This window comes from Dipteris shenzhenensis, chromosome 14 (genome assembly GCF_047967505.1).
Source record: "Dipteris shenzhenensis isolate YYH24624 ecotype China chromosome 14, Dip_SZ_1.0, whole genome shotgun sequence".
Lineage (NCBI taxonomy): Eukaryota > Viridiplantae > Streptophyta > Polypodiopsida > Gleicheniales > Dipteridaceae > Dipteris > Dipteris shenzhenensis.
The window spans coordinates 50,470,002-50,487,261 of NC_141609.1; the positions used below are offsets into that span (position 1 = coordinate 50,470,002).

General features: G+C 41.8%; 1 protein-coding gene across 2 annotated transcripts in view; it reads left to right on the forward strand.

Moving 5' to 3' along the window:
- The window catches only part of DCL1 (dicer-like 1), a 49,972-nt gene that overhangs the window by 6,686 nt on the left and 26,026 nt on the right, over positions 1–17,260 (forward strand). For both annotated transcript variants that reach the window (XM_087385220.1, XM_087385221.1), the window contains exon 3: positions 12,246–13,258. In XM_087385220.1, coding sequence (XP_087241346.1) covers positions 12,287–13,258 — 972 coding nt within the window. In that variant the 5' untranslated portion in view covers positions 12,246–12,286. The remainder of the gene's footprint in view (positions 1–12,245; positions 13,259–17,260) is intronic.

Here is a 17,260-nt window from a genome sequence, read left to right on the forward strand (position 1 = left end):
GTTTTCTGGCCTCTGTCCAAGTTCTTTGATGCTTGTGGTTTCATCAGAGAGAGTGGTTTTCCGCCTAGGCTATTCAGAGGTGCTTTTCATTTTCTTCCTGTGCTGCTTGAAGGTGCGCTTCTCTAGCCTCCTGTGTAGCTTTTTTTGCTTCTTCGAGTTGGGAACATCTGGGTAAAAAGGTCTTGTGACCGCTGAACCTGCATCTGCATCATCACCTGCATCATGGCTGATAGGGATGCCTGTTCTTTTGCTGATGGAGGTGCTAGTGGTTGGGGGTGCTGTTGGTGGGGCTGCCTCTTGCGGATAGGAAATAGACAGGTGGGCTTGCTTGACTTCACATATGACAGAGATCCACACATAGCCCCGGAGCTAGTTGCAGCTGAGCTCGGGATATTGTGGCACTCTGCGGATGACTCACAAGTGACATGATATGGACTACATTTGCTTGAGCTAGGGGAAATTCACGACTTGATCATCTATAATGGTCTTCATAGATGGCCATCTTCTGAAAGACTCGCTTGCTTCCCACATGGCGGTGGGTCTAGTACAGTGGACTATCTACTAGACCCATTAGGCTGTCTCACGGATACACGACTTCGTCATCCCTCCCACTCGTAGACCTCGCCAGCTCCTCCTACACCCTTGTCATAGTGGTACAGGAAGCTGCTACCAGATTCTTTTCCACGACCCAATCCATGCGGATCCGAGATGGGAAGATGCCTCTAAAGCCTTGGTTTGACAATGAGTGCAGAAGGCGAGAGCCCACTTTACACAAGAGCAGGCTTTTGATCATTTGACATCAACACATAAGATCTTTCGACGATTGACACGTTGTAAGGGGTGGGCCTTCCTCACACATAGGATGGATGAGATTATTAGATCTTTTCAAAGAGGAGACCCGACCACTGGACATTGGAGGGGAAGCCATCTATTCTCATCACTGATCTCTATGATGTTCGGGTGCAGACATCGTCGGATATGTCCTATGTCCAGGCCCACTATTTGTCACTTGTTCACCACATAGAATGTACGGCTGCACTTTGTTGCTTACACAATCGGAGAGCACAGGACCATGAGGACCTATGAACTGAGCACTTTACAAATGGACAGGAGGTCCTAGCTCCGGTCCTAGCATAGATGTTCAACCGGGTTGTGTGTCACGGCTTCCCATCTGCTTAGAGCACCACCACTATTGTGCCGATACACAAAGCTGAGGATCCTATGGAGACTGGGAACTACCATACCCTCATGATTGGCCATACTTTGGCCAAGATTTATGGATCAGTTTTAGAGAGGGAGCTCAACAGTCATATAGAGGCTTGGGGGCAGAGGGCATAGGACAGGCAGGATTTCAGAGGCAACATTCTACCCTAGATCACATCTTCACTATGAGGGCTATCATTGAGGAGGCGAGATCTAAACACCAAAAGTTCTGTAGATGCTTTGTAGACTTTAGGAAGGCTTTTGACATTGTCCCATGATCCCGCATGATCATGAGACTATAGGAGCTGCAGATTCCAGAGACACTGATACGGGGGGTGATGAGCCTATATGAGTCAGTTAGAGGTAGAGTTCGTGTCCCAGGTGGTCTATCGGATTGGGTTGAGAGTATGATCGGAGTGAAGTAGGGCTGTCCCCTCACCGATCCCTTTTGGGCTTTACAGATGCTTTGCAGAATTTAGGAAGGCTTTTGACACTGTCCCATGATCCCGCATGATTAGGAGACTATTGGAGCTGCAGATTCCAGAGACACTAATACGGGGGATGATGAGCCTATATGAGTCAGTCAGAGGCAGAGTTCGTGCCCGTGGTGGTCTATCGGATTGGGTCGAGAGTACGATTGACACTGTCCCATGATCCCGCATGATTAGGAGACTATTGGAGCTGCAGATTCCAGAGACACTAATACGGGGGATGATGAGCCTATATGAGTCAGTCAGAGGCAGAGTTCGTGCCCGTGGTGGTCTATCGGATTGGGTCGAGAGTACAATCAGAGTGAAGCAGGGTTGCTCCCTTACCGACCCTTTTTGGGCTTTACATTGATGAGATCACTTTCTTTATAGACTCAAGAATCATTACTGGCCGATCTCGTGATACAGATATTGCTATATGTTGATGACATAGTCCTTATCTCATCCTCAGCGGAGGGGCTACAGAGACATTTGTAGGCCCTAGAGGGGTTTTGTAGAGAGATTTGACAGTCAACCTTGGGAAGACCAAGGTTATGGTCTTCAACACCTCACATGCAGTGCTTTGTCGATTCAGCTTCACTTATTGAGACGAGCCAATGGAGATAGTGCAGTCCTACACATATTTGGGAGCAATGTTCACATGATCCCTTTTCACTATGACACATGCAGCCCATGCTCGACTCACACAGGGACAGTGTGCTCTGGCACGATTGGAGAGACAGTACTTCCAGGTACACTTTCCAGATCCACCAATGTAGCACCCTTTTGGGGTTGTGATCTACCGATAGCAGAGTGGAGGAGGTTTGAGCAGCTACAGGTGACTATTGGATCTAGGATGATTCGGAGCAAGCCCTCAGTTCCACATGAGATAGTATAGGAAGAGTTCGCTACGACACCACTATAGACTGATGCCATCTTCCAAACAGTGACATTCATTCATAGAGTATGGGACTTATCTCATTGGAGACTACCGAGGTTGGTCATGGAGTCATCCAGACGACTAGCTTAGAGTGGGATGGACACATGGTATGCACGTATATCCACATGGTTTACCAAACACGAGATTCAGATGGACATGCTCCCTTCCTTTCGTACAGTATAGATGCACTCCCTGAGTCAATCCCGTAAGATGAGAAAAACCGTATCATACAGTTAGATCTCCCCCGGACTTGGGGGGAGATCAGTAGCTCCCCACCAAGACCTAGTTTTACCGCAATCACTTTCTGAGCGTCTCGGAGGAGGGATTCATCATGAGACCCTACTATCTCGAGGAGTCTCACATGCATTGAGGATCGCTATTGGACAGATTCCTTCAGCTGAGGATTGAGACAGGGAGAGCAGCACCTATATCCAAAGAGTAGCGTATCTGCATGCTATGCACACTGGGAGTGATTGAGACAGAGGAGCACGTTCTCTACGCCTACCCACTACGAGAATCGGGGGTGGTATCACTGTCTCTATCATGATGGGAGTGGCTTCGGTCCACTATCACGATTGATCCACTTCCATGACTAGGTCTGCATTGGGCTCTTTTTCTTGAGATGCGGACACAAGGAGACCAGACCACATGATACAGAGGCTGATCAGATACAACGGCCATTTACAGATTTCTGTGCATGTTCCATGTTGCATGCAATAGTAGGTACATGATCCCTATGAGGAGAAGGAGGTTCTTGCATGTTAAGAGTCTTATCACGTTAAGCAAGGGATGTATTTTGAATTCTATGAGGGTAGTTTCCCATGAAAGAACATGTCCTCTTATAAACATAACATGAATCCAAGAAAGGACTAAACCACATGGGCTGGAAATGTAACATGCATCCAAGAAAGGACTTGAGTCAGCGTCAGGATAGTGGGGTGGAGGAGGAGCAATGCGGGCGGTCGGGATTATCGAGAGAAGGTTGTAGAGCCCCCCCCGCGACATGGAGAGCGACTGGAGTACTCTATTGAGGTCCGACCTATCACACTCTGAACATAACTCAGTACAAATACCTTTGTATAAATGGATGCTCAAGTATTGGGTGTGTGGATTTGTATTCGTGAGAGCATATGTTTATATTATGGTCTACACCGAATTTTGGGCGCTGATGACGTCAGTGAGGATGTCATAGTAGCTAGTCCTTGCTATGCGTCATGGAGTTTATGGATTTCAACCTTATGAGTGAGTATCATGAGATTGAAACTGCACTATGTTTTGAAAAAAAGAAACTACACTATGTTGTGTTTTTAGAGGATGAGTTTGGGAATGTTCTTGGATTCATCTAGGTATAGCTCAGTGGGTTCAGAGATCAAGGAGACCATGTCCCCCTCTGCCACCATAGCATGAGACAGCCCGCCAGACGCAGATCCGATACATTTTCACCGCAGAGACGATTCATCACAATGTCGGGTTTCGGATTGAGTTCTAGCTCCAGCTCTGAGCCTACTTCAAATAGCACATGATATGTTTTGTACTTGATTTACTTGAGCTATTGAGCTCTTTATTTCAGCATAGTACTCAGCCAGGGTCTTAGCGCGCCCTTTGTGGCTTGTATAAGTTTTTTTCTCTTTTGGTGTACTTCGCACTTTGTCCCATAGGCTCGCAAGGCCTCCCGCGGACCCCCCCCCCCCAAAAAAAAAAAAAAACCTTTCCCTCCAAGAAAGCTACATTTTACTCATGTAGAGTTGTAGACATAGCTCCTGGGATGGCGTAGCAAGTATCATATCATCGATTGGCAAAGACGTGTGTTTCAGTCTACTTGTCATATACAATTTGATGCAAAAAGTATCTGTCTTAAGGTCGAAATCTAGGAAAAATTGTTCATACGTTTGTACTTTCTCGATAGAACTATTAGAGACACATGTTGATTGATTTAGAGGCTTTCCAAGATCGGATTAGTTATTTTGTGAATTTCCAAATCAATTAAGTGATGACTTACCATTTGAGTTTTCTTTAGAATGGAATGTTTAACACAAGATAGCTCAGCCTTAGGATAAAACTTTTAAACTAGGCACCTTGTAGATTTGGTTCTATTGAAGAAGAGGAAGAAGTAAGTAGGGAGGCACATAGAGAAAACCTCAAGTTGGAATATGTTGTTTTCAGCCTAGTTCTTCAAACTTTGCCTCTCGTATTTCAAAATAGAAGAAATATGATAAAGCTGTGTAATGATTACCAAGGGTTGAACAAGATCACCATCAAACACATATATTTATGGCAATAATGGAACATATGATCTATTATATGTTTTACACAGAGGTGTTTTACACGGAGGTCTTATGGTTGGCAAGATAGACGGTATGAGCTGAGGACGCATATAAATTTGCTTTTCGAAGCACACGGTCATTGGTATTTCTTTTGCATTTGGGCTTACCAATGCTCCTACCAACATTCTGATGTTGATGAATGATGTATCCATACATTGGCAACTTTGTAGCATATTTTGTAGATGATATTTCAGTAAAAAATGGTATCGCTTTAAGATCATTCTTGGGTTGTGCTAAGTGTCTCCAAGGCATCATACATGTTAGAAATTATAATGACGTCGCTACATGTGGCCTTGCATTTACAGTTCATTATAGGAAATGGGGGATGTAAATTGATAGATGGTCTTGTTTATTTATGTACGTCATAAGGGGTACAAGAAGTCTGCACAAACATGTACAATGGGACTATTGTATGGCAGCAAGGCTAGCTGTGTCTATTGTGTACTAATGCGTGGTGCTCGGTTGTATAACCAATGAGGTATTGTTCCTCATGGAAGGAGCAAGGTCATTGTTCTAGACACTCTATTAAAAAAAAAGGCATGTATGACCTAAATAGGGACTGCTTCCTTATATCTAAATTGATGTTTTGGTGTGTCGTAAACTTTTAAAACATCTCAAAGTACTTCAAATATGATGTGAATGCTGTTTCATCATTACATAGAACCAGATCACTCAGTCTGTACTTTAGCAAGATGCTTCAACTCTCTCATTAGGAAGACACATATAGGGCTTCTTTGATAGATGGAGACTTCATACGAGCCAAAAAATCTGCATGAGCTATCTCCAATATTTTGCTAAGGATTTGTGCCTATCAAAAGCCATGGACAAAGGAGTTTCAAAGTTTGCTATCCAAGTATAATAATTTTTGGGTCCAAGGTCTCTTATCACATTGGAAAACGATAATTTTGAATCTAGTTGCTTTAAAACTAAGAGAAGTTCTTTGGTTCGCACCTTTGATGGTGGTCTCTCTCTCTCTCTCTCTCTCTCTTCTCATAGGATGAGATATCCTTGAGTAAATTTGAGCAAAAGTTTGTGGTTTCTTATGTAGATAAATGCTCAAATAATATTTTTACTTTTTTTTTTTGTGTGGCAAACTTGTCTACTCTACTGTAGAGACGCATGCTAGTTGTTTTATACCTTGAAAGATGTGATTTTGAAACATCAAAACTTTTGTAAATCTTGTGGTTCATTTGCAACCCAAGTCTTCCTTATCTTTGTGCAGCTTGGAACTTCCATAAAAGTTCTAAGAAACCTAGATTCATTGCAGCGGCTAGTAAGACTTCTAGTTGATGCATCAAAGTGGTTGAGTTATTGCTTCAAGGTCTTATTAGGAACTTTCCATGAACTTTGGAGAAACCTATTGAGAGAGTCTGACGTTCCAATAGATATAAGTTGGATTTTAAAACTCCTTATGAATTTGTTATTGTTATTATTTGAATTTTCTCATTTACTCATAATTTATCAAAAGTTGCTTACAACCCCTTTGTTCTTTATTTTTTTTTTTAAATTTGTAAGATTGGATATACAAATTAAATTTGGAAGTCTCGTGAGGCTATATATATATATATATTACATCCTTTCGGACTCAAGAAGTACAGCTTACTCCAATCTTACTTGAAACCTTTGATTTTACTCTTCTCTATACTAATATACATTTGGAAAATTTGAAGTCACAAATGGGATTGACAAGTTACAGATATGAAAAAGATAGATGCAAAGTTTTAAGAGCCGAAAAATCAGCCCAAAAGTTGTTGATGCTGAAGATGTCCTTTGTTGGTTAAATTCTCTTTTGGTACTAATTTTGCTGTTTTCTTAGGAAACTCCTATAAGTTTGAGGTTGCGCAACGATTAATCTTGTGTGAGACTTGTCCAATCGCTCTTCATAAACTTAGTCAGGTCAGGAGATCCATAGATGACTTATTTCTCCTAGACATGCCAAACTTCGGTGGACAAATTTATCCTTGAGAGTTTTGTAAACTTAATTACTCATACTATACGATTTCTTGATTCGAAACCACTTGATGTAGGAGGCTTTCCACAAGCAAAGTAGTTCTCTAATCTGTAACTTAATTATACAGCTAGTGGAAGGTATTGTGGTTTCTTGGATCTTAGCATTACTTGATTTTCTTCGGTTTAGAAGTTGATATCTATGATAAGCGATAACCACTTGAGTATGCCGTGTTGAATATCATATGAGTGCCTCACATTTACTCAAAACGTCTTTGATATGGCTAAATATTGGAGTGAAATATATAGGTTCTTTCGCCTTTGCACAAGTTTAAGTGTATTTATCTCTCAATTTTGTAATTTAATCCTAATACTTCTTATAAAGGGCTATAATACAAGAAAAGTAAAAAATAAACTTTGCTCTCTCCTATCATATAGTTGTTATATTTTTTGAATTTCAGCTTTGGGTATGTTTAGGATCCTTGAATGTAGAATCAGAATCCAAAGTGTGGAGCTTCAAAGCCCTTGTCTTAAAAAAGTTCTGAGGTTGGTTCTGTTTTTGGAGGTCATCTACTCTTATGTACTTGTTCAATTTCGTTTAGTTTACTTTAGTTTTGCTATACATCTATATATATAATTTATTTTTATTATACATACATACATATATATATATATATATATATATATATATCGCTTATTTTATTATCTATTATTATTTTGAAGTTTAAATTAAACATTGTAAATGTTTAGGATCCTTGAACGTAGAATCAGAATCTCAAGTGTGGAGCTTCAAAGCCCTTGTTTTAAAAAAGTTCTGAGGTTGGTTCTATTTTTGGAGGTCATCTACTCTTATGTACTTGTTCAATTTCGTTTAGTTTACTTTAGTTTTGCTATACATCTATATATATAATTATTTTTATTATACATATACAGCGCACACACACACTTTTTTTAAGTGAAATCTTTATATTTCTGTGTGGGAAACCTCAAAAGAGGTAAAAACCCACCAATAAGTACAAGAAAAAAGTTTTTACAAGTAAAACCTCAGAGCAAAAGTCATGAGGCAGCCAAGTAAAAAGTGACATATCAAGTTGGAGGAGGATCAAACACGGCATCCTCCAGCTTCAAATTGTTGCTTTGTAAAAACTGATGCAGTGATGAAACCACACCATCATAAAAACAAGCTGTTTTTTGCCCTTGTGATTCTTCTTGATATAGGCTGGTACCCGAAATTTTTGAATCAGAGGGTCAAAAACCTATTGTAACATGGGATGAAAAGATTCTAGTAAAAAAGGTACTTGTGCATCCCGGACAGAAGAAAACTCTGGCACAGGCATCAAAGTCAGAAAAGCTAAATCAACATCCGTATCTTCGGATGAAAAAGTTGCATCTGATAAAGCAGGGTTTGGCATTTGAGCTTCATTCTGAGGATCAATCTGAGTAAGAGCAGGGGCAGCATCCTGAGAGAGAGCATGCATATCATCCTGTAAACACACACACACACACACACACACACACACACACATGTATATTGCTTATTTTATTATCTATTGTTATTTTGAAGTTTAAATTAAACAATGCAAAAGTTACTAACATAAAAATAATGATAAGATATGTTTCCTTGTTTGTATTGATATTTCATTTGTTTTTTTAATGTGTGTTGGTTTATCTTTGTTAACCTTGTGTTAGCATTAATTGTTGTTATTGGTGTGTTGGGGTGGAAATTTAACCTAATTTCTCTCTCTCTCTCTCTCTCTCTCTTTTGCATTTCTTATTCTTATTTTTTGCTTTATTTCTTCCTTTTTGCTATCAAAGTTTTTATTGTTTGGTTGGGATTTCAAAGCTTAGTAAGCATCAGGTTTAAAACAAGTCAAACTTGGTAATCGCTTATCACTTAGTCAAATGAAATCGGTCCGCTTCATCCAACTTGGTTAGACAAAATGATTCTATTCGTGTCGAACTTTTACTTTAATCTTTTTTAACATCTTTTACAGGTAGCATCAAAGCACTTGCGGTGGTCTATTGGGGCAATAATGCGTCACTCATTTTAAAGTGTCAAGAAAGACAACTCTATCAAGTGAGGTAGATACAAGCCTAGGTGTCTAGTTGGGATGAATTACTCACGTATAAGTTGTGAATTTTGAGAGTTTCAAGGGGCTATAGCTTCAAAGGGATCGACCAAGGAACTCGACCAAAGGGACACTGAGAGACGTGAGGGTGTGTGACCCAATGGTGGTAGAAGTAGGAATGAAATTGTAAAATGTGGGTACAAGTGTTCTAAAACCGAGCAAATTGTCATAGAGGAGTACTATACCAAGAGCCAACGTCTAGTAACATTTGCTTAATGAATTTAGGTGAGGTGATCAATGTGTCATTGACACCCTTTGATACCAAATACCCTTGTTGTGTTCGACTTGTATGGGGCATAATTGGACCAAATTTGGTCGGCTCTTTGGATGATTGTGTTGAATATGACAAGTACTAGGGTGCATGGTTGGGCCCCATACTCGATCGTGTTGGCTACACTTTGAAACAGAGTGCAATTAAAATAATGCTTAACAATAGTGAACTAGATTCATTTACTCTTAATTCTGTCTAGTGTCTACAAACTATCTTCTTTCCATTGTCCGTTGGCTTGCTCTATAAGAATTTTAATTTGTAAGATTGGATATATTCTAGTCTTATGAAGGTTCACTTTCATGTGCATCCCAAAGCGGATGCTCGTGAAAAGGGTAATGACTTAGGTTTTGACATGCTGAAGCCTCTTGGACTTCCCACTTGGCCTTTAAGGTTGGCTCAAATGATTCTCCTTTATCAGTGGGGCTAGAGTTGCCTAGAGGTACCCCTAGTGGCATCGAGGCTTGCTTCGAGCACCTAGGGGGCTCCGAAGTGAAAATTTAATAAAAGCACTCAACCCCTTGCAAATGTGGTCAAAACTTTTTGGTATGGCCACGTTTAAAATCACCTCTCTTTTGCTCTTTATGGGTTGTGTACAAATAGAAATCCAAGGATTCTTAGCCTGAATGTCATGGTTTTAAGGTATAAAAACTAACACACAGGTGCCTAAGTACCAAGAAAATTAATTATGTCTTGTTTGTTTGTTTAAAAAAGTCATAAGCTTTTGTGCATGATGTACCTATGATCCCTTGTCCACAGATGTGTGAATTGTACTCAGACCTTTTATGCCCCGGTTGACATCCTCTTTTTTATTATTTTCTCAGGGGGGGGGGAGTAATAATTTTGGACAGCTTGGACTTAGGAATAAGCTGTTAGGAGGGTGACCAAGGAAGGTCGTGCCATACCTTACTAACAGCGTAGTAGAAAGCTTCCCTCGAAAAAGCCAATGATGCTTGTAGTGTTGGAAAGGTAACCTCCTCATCTGTAAGCCCCCATATGAGGACAGCATGGGGGGGGGGGTGGTGTGAACCTAGTGCCTGAGAGAAGGCCACATGGGCAGCTCTATGGCTGCCATGGGGGCAGAGATCAGAGAAAGAAAGAAGAACCTGGAGGAGCCATGGTGGCTGCAACATGGAGGTTTAGCCTGGATCTGGCCTGTCAGAGGCACCAAATGGCGGAGAATACCCAGGAGAAAGGCGACTGAAAGGCGAGCCACGTGGCATTGCTTGTGGGCAGGTATATGACCTGCAACAGAGCTTGCAAGTGGCGCAGCAGAGATGGCAGGTGGACAGCAGAGGAGAAGGCCTGACTAGACAGGCTGGTTGGGCTGGATACAGCCAGCCAACCAGGCCTGGTTGAAGGGCCAAACCAAGGCTGGAACCTGCATGAAGAAATGGGGCAGTCAATCCCAACTTTGGAGCCCTTAAAGGGCTGGACCAGCAACAGACTGGTCAGCCATTCTGGTCGGCCAGAATGTGCATGCTGGTCAGTTTTTGTCAGCAGCCCTTGGGGGCTATAAAAGGAGGGCCTCCAGGCCCTCATTACACATTCTCTGGATCAACAAAACACAAGCAGCAAGGAGCAGCAGAAGACCCATTCTTGGAGCCTATTCCTGGAGGACCAAGAGAGCAAGAAGAGCTGCAGACTAAGCTCGAAGGGCCTCCTACCTAGGCTGATCTACAGGCAGTAAGGTAGAGAGAATTATTCTGGACAGAAAGTCTTATAGACGCTCGAGGTCGAGCACAAGGGCTTGAGTCTAGAGATAACCGGCAGATAGGAGAAGGACCTTGTGGTAAGATCAGAGGACCGCACCATTGGTGGGACTCTGGATGTATCTCTTTTGTATTGTGTCCATAGCTTTGGACGGAAATATATTATTTTGGTGGTTTCTTTATCTGGCTGGTTCATTGTCTATCGATGAGTCTACACATGTGATGCACATAAGTTAAAGAAGTTTGTGATTCCACCCCACACCACTCTGTGTGAGCTCCTGGGCTATTCTATCAGTCTTCCGCTGTGCGTACCCTCTGTTGGTCAATTTCTAACATATAGTACCATGTTGCTAGTTTTGTCTTGTGAGTGAATACGTTATGCCATTGGGGTAGGTTGTTTGTAATGGATTGGAATTGAGTATCCCTCATGCGGAGTACTCTAGTTATGCAGATGACTCGAGAATGAGTAGGGGAAAATACTTGCTGAACTTACCACATGGAATGTTGTGTACTTAAGTACTTGTCAGTACTTGCTCTTCATATTAATAAAGAGTTGGCATACCTAAGGTTCCCCAAGTTGCGGCACCTATGTGGAACAAACACAGCCCTATACGCAGGTAGTTTTTAAGGCCCTGTCGTGTACTCATATGGGTGCTGCACACAGCCACTTGTGCCTTTTCTTCACACTTTTCCTTTGCCAGCTCACCTCTCTTCCCACAGGCATAGCAAAACTGGGCTCTAATTTTCAATGAGACGATTAGCTTTTTCTTTTTGAGAATGATCTCTTATCAGAAATTGCTTCTTTAAGTACTACTTAAGCCAAAGTGCAAGTAAATTACAAGCGATGTGTGGCGACATTCCTCACTGTACAATTCAAAATTTAAAGGATAATATACTATTCGGAACTATGCTTCGTATGATTTTGTGTGCTGTCAACAGGCAATTTATTGTGTTGTATTTTTCTGGTAATGTTTAAGAGTGTTTTTACTTTTATATTTGAAACTCAGTTTGTAGCGCTGTTCTTTGGCATTGCTCCTTCATTCTTGCCAATTGTTCATAGATATAGATTTCCCATACCATAGTGTCTGATTGATGCTTTATTTGCATCCCTACCCCCTCTCACAAGTCCCAAACCATTGAGTGAGCTACCAAGTATATATATATATATATATATATAGAGAGAGAGAGAGAGAGAGAGAGAGAGAGAGAGAGAGAGAGAGAGATCATTGTTTATTTTTGTTAGTTTATTTTTCAGGCCCTATTCGTAACAGAGGTTGCATTTAGAATCCTTCAAATATGGTGGAGAGGGAGAAAGTGATGTGTGGAGACAAAGTTGAGTTGGAGTATGGCAGCAGTGGGAAGGAATTATCATCCATAAATGATAAGGATACAGACTTTCATTACTGGAAGGAAAAGGATGGGAAAGCGGGGAGAGAGAGGGTAAAAGGCAAATTTTATGATGTGGAAGGCTCCGGGAAAATTTTTATCGCAAATGATGGAGACCAAAATGACAGAGAACCTTTGGAAAGAGATAGGACAGCAGGTGTAAATTGCAATTTGGAAAGGCGTAGTGGAAGAAGTTGGGAAAGGATGGCATCTGAAAGACCTGGAAACAGGGAAGAAAGAGGCAAAAGGGCGGAGAAGGATGGGAGGTCAAAAGAAATTGAAATATCAAGGCAGGAAAGGAAATGTTCTGCCTTAAGGCAAGATGGTAGTTCCTGTAGGCGGGAGAGGTCACAATCAATGGAAAAGGTTTCAGATAGAGGTGAAAGATATAAGAGGTTGCGAGAGAGTGAAAGAGATGGGAGGTATCGGACTTCTTCTACAAGGCACTCTGATTTTTCGTCTCAGTGGGCTCGAAATGATCGGAAACGGGACAGGGAATGGGGTTGGGAGAGAGATCGAGGGAAAATGTATGTGCAGAGGGACAGAAATGGGAGAATAGTTTACAGGCGTGGGTTTAGGGATATTGAGTGGGAAAGGGAGATGCGGAAGAAGGAAAGGGAAAAGGAGCTGAGCCAAATCAAGAACACAGAGAAACCAGTAGAGCCAAAGAAAGGGAAACTCGCAGAACAACGGGCTCGGAAGTATCAGCTTGAAGTCCTTGAACAAGCGAAAGTGAGGAATACAATTGCTTTTTTGGAGACAGGGGCTGGGAAAACTCTTATTGCAGTTTTGCTGATGAAAAATAAGTACAAAGTTATGCGTGATCAGCATCAGAAAATGCTAGCTGTTTTCCTTGTCCCAAAGGTTCCGCTGGTATACCAGGTATTTCATGAACTCCTATGTTTCTCCTTTGTCTAACCCTTTTTGTTACATTTGTATTGTTGAAGGTCCTCTTATGTGGGCCTATGAGTGCGTATTTTTGAATTGCAGTCAGAGAGGCTTTTAAAATGAATGTATTTGATCTGTGTTTTCCAACTGGAGTGACATAGTCTTGTCAAAGGGAAGTACCCAAAAAGAAAACATGCTTATAGGATTTACCCAGATGCAGAGATGATAAAAAGTGGAAAAAGATCTATGGAGCTCAACGCATTGGAGGATTTAGATTGAGTCTTTGGGGAAGGTGCTCATGGGTATAGAGTGGGAAAATTTTGAATTGTATCGAGGATGCATACAGTAAAGGTCTAGAGTTTGATTTGGAAATTTAATGTGGCCAAGCATGGAATGCTGCCTCACTAGACTCAAGAAAGCTGACCTGCAATACTAGATATGTAGTACACCAGTGAATCTGAAAGGATTTTAGGTCAACCAAGAACATTCTTTACCTAGACTCCAGGAAGTCATGAAAAAACCACCTTAAAAACCAAGGTGGAAGAAATCAGATTCTAGTAGGAAAAGGGTTTCAATTGAAAAAAAGTTAGATTCTTTGAGTTGGGGCTACATAATGTCACAGGGGATGGAGTACGCAAATTTTTGTCCCAAGTTTTTGGCCTGAAACCATCACACCAAGTAGGCTGATGACACATTGTGGGTTTTCTACGTTTAAAGGCCAAGAAGATAGAGTGCAAGGATCAACATCAGGGTATTTTTGATCATGGGGATGAAGGTGACACAAGATACATTTGTGAACATAGTTGGTTTCGTACTCGTATGGTTGGCTGAACCATATGCGTATGAAATAATTATTCTGTACGCGTATGGTACGCTAATCATACTTGGCTTTTTTAAAGGAGAAAAACGGAGTTTCCAGAACTTTATGAAAAAGTTTTTAAATAAATTTCTTGACTTTAAAATTAATACAAGTTTGAAGTTAAAACTTTTGTAGCTCTCTGCCAATTAAATGTGTGCAATGTATATTTTCCTTTTTTTGTTGTTGTAAATTAGGGTCACGTATGATTCAGCCCCAGGGGCTGATCCATACTCCAATCATACTTCCGTACCCGTATGCCATATGTGTATGGTAACGTATGGAAAAAACTATGTTTGTGAACATCCTTTTGCTGCAGAATGCATTTTAATCACTGACATTCTATTTTGTGATGGCTGGCCATTGCTTGCATATGCTTGTGTCAACATCAGGATATTTTTTATCATGGGGATGAAGGTGATACGAGATACATACATGAACATTCTTTTGTATTTTGGGATGGCTGGCCATTGCTTGCATATGCTAGTGTCCTACCAGTACTAATTTGCAATTGTGATTTAGAATTCTATGAGACGAAGTATTTAGACTCAAAGCCACCTTTGCTACAGAGATTTTTTTCCCAGTCTCAAACCCTATTTACTGCAGACTATCCCTTCTAGTTGTTGTCATTGCTTCCCTCCAGCTTTGCATAATACTTTTGACAACTATGTCCGTCCTTGTCTTTTTGATGATCGCCAGTCCAATGACACCCATACATACATGTGATACCAACTGCGTGCTTGAAGAGCCTGCCTCGCATATGTGTTTTACTGGATTCTCTAATAGCCTGTTAGATTGGACTAATTCTTGTGGTATCGATTTCACTTGTGAAGGCCAGATGTGGTCGCTTTCATGATTTGCTTTTGTCTATTCTTCACCTTCAACTGAAGACAGCCATAAAAAATGGTGCTTTCTGCCTGTCGGGACATATTGCCCAGAAGATGCTCATTACCGAATGTAGTTATGAGTTGCATGCGGTTTTACAACAGAATACCTTCACAGGATTCCGTATGACTGAGGTGGGGGGGATTTATGTTCGGACCACTAGACAGTAGCTGATTCCCAGAATCAAAGGATATTGGCATTGTTCAAGGCAAAACTCTGATACAACAAAAGCAGAAGTGCTAGTAACATTGCTGAGGGCACTGGCTCCAGCCAGTACTTGAGAGACTAAAATGAAATCGTTTAGACTTCACAAGCAGTCGTAGCTTGAATGAAGAGATTTGGACTACTTTTTGCTTAGCCTTCTCCTTTAGTGCTAGCCTTCGTCATGGCTGAGTTTGCCCTTCACCTCCAGAGTGCCGACATAAACTCAGTACGAAGATTTTCTATAAATGGATGCTCAAGTATGTGTGGGTGTGTGGATTTGTATGTGTGAGAGCATACTTTTATACTATGGTCTACACCCACTGTTGGGTGCTGATGACGTCAGTGGGGATGTCATAGTAGCTAGTCCCTGCTATGCGTGATGGAGTTTATGGTTTTCAATCTTATGAGTGACTATCATGAGATTGAAACTGCACTATGTTGTGTTTTTAGAGTATGAGTTTGGGAATGTTCCTGAATTCATCTAGGTATAAGTACTTGAGATGAGACTTAGTTAGGCCTTTCTAGTATGAGCTCCAGTTAGTTGGAGTAGCCTTAATAGGTGAAGGCCTCCATGTTAGACCAAGTGGGTTGAAGCTTAGGTCTCAATGAGGCATGCAGAATCTGGTTGAGAAGGCAGGTCCTTTTAGTGAAAAGATTCCCCACAGCATGACAAATTCGAATGCTAATTTTACGTGGTCTCACTTCTCGGGGGCACATCGTCTTGATAATACTTGTTTCTTAAACATTTAATAACTAGTTGATAGGGTACTGTCTTGATGACCAGCGTGGATGCCTCATAACAATTGACCGATATGTTGTTCTCTCTGTCTGTAATGGGCATGAAGCTCACAGTAGTCTCACTAGGAGAGAGGGGTTACTGTTGGCATACATAAAACTCATCATGTTACACTCATAACTGGGACATAGCAGACGAGTATCCAGTAGACTTCCCTCAATGAAAAGGGCTGAATATGACATCTGATCCTCATGGAAAGGCTGAATCTACTGAATGACGTGGCTAGGGTTGCCAATGTGGCTGATTTTGGCTATGGCTGATGGCTGAAAACTGCTTCCATATGATCATTAGATATTTTAGAGGCTGTGGAGGTAGTAGGGGGGCTGCTTGGGAAGGGCTGATGTCTGCCTTGGCTGCTGGCTGAGTTGCTGCACTGGTGAAGCTGCATAGGCCTGTTTTTATAGGCTGGGAAGCCTCCGTAACTGGCCAACCGTAATCCCCCTAGATCTGCTCCTAAAAGATTGGAATGTGATCTCCTTTTCCCCTTCTTTCCCTCCCTCTTTCTTGCATATTTTTCCTCACAAAATTCTCCTCACAACACTCCATTCCTCCTCTCATTCCAATCCCATGTTGCTCTCATTTCCCCCTCTCTTTCTCCCCTCTCATCCCATTTCCCTTAGGCCCCCTCCCCCTGCATGCCTTCTTCCATCCCATTATCCCCTCCCCCTCCCCTCTCGATCCTGTCCCCCTCACCCTTGAGCCATCCCCCTTGGTGACTATCATGCCCATTGATCCTCTCCATCTCCTCCCCGTCTCCTCTTGATCCCATCCCCCTCACCCTTGAGCCACCCCCTTTGGTGATTGTCATGTACATTGGCCCTCTTTCCCTCGCCTTGCCCTCAAGACACCCCTCCTTGCTCCTTATCTGCTTCCCCCCTCACACTCTCTCCCCCCATTTGCCTTAAACACCATGCTTGCAACATTGATGATGCAGCCCTATAGCTTCTTTCTTAACACCTTGCTTGCAACATTGATGATGGTTTGTTTGTCAACTGACCAGTTAAAGGTCAGATTTGGGCATATAAAAAGCCCAGTTGACTCCAGGCAGTCTGTGACAGACCCGACCTGGTCTGTTTGTTGACTCCTCCGGAGTGCTGATAGAAACTCAGTTTGAAGACTCTTGTATAAACGCATGCTCAAATGTGCATATATGTATTTGTGAGAGCATTGGTTTCTTTTAAATTAGCCTTCTCCTTAAAGTGCTAGCCTTGCTATGGCTGAGTTCGCCCTTCACCTCCTGAGTGCTGATAGAAAC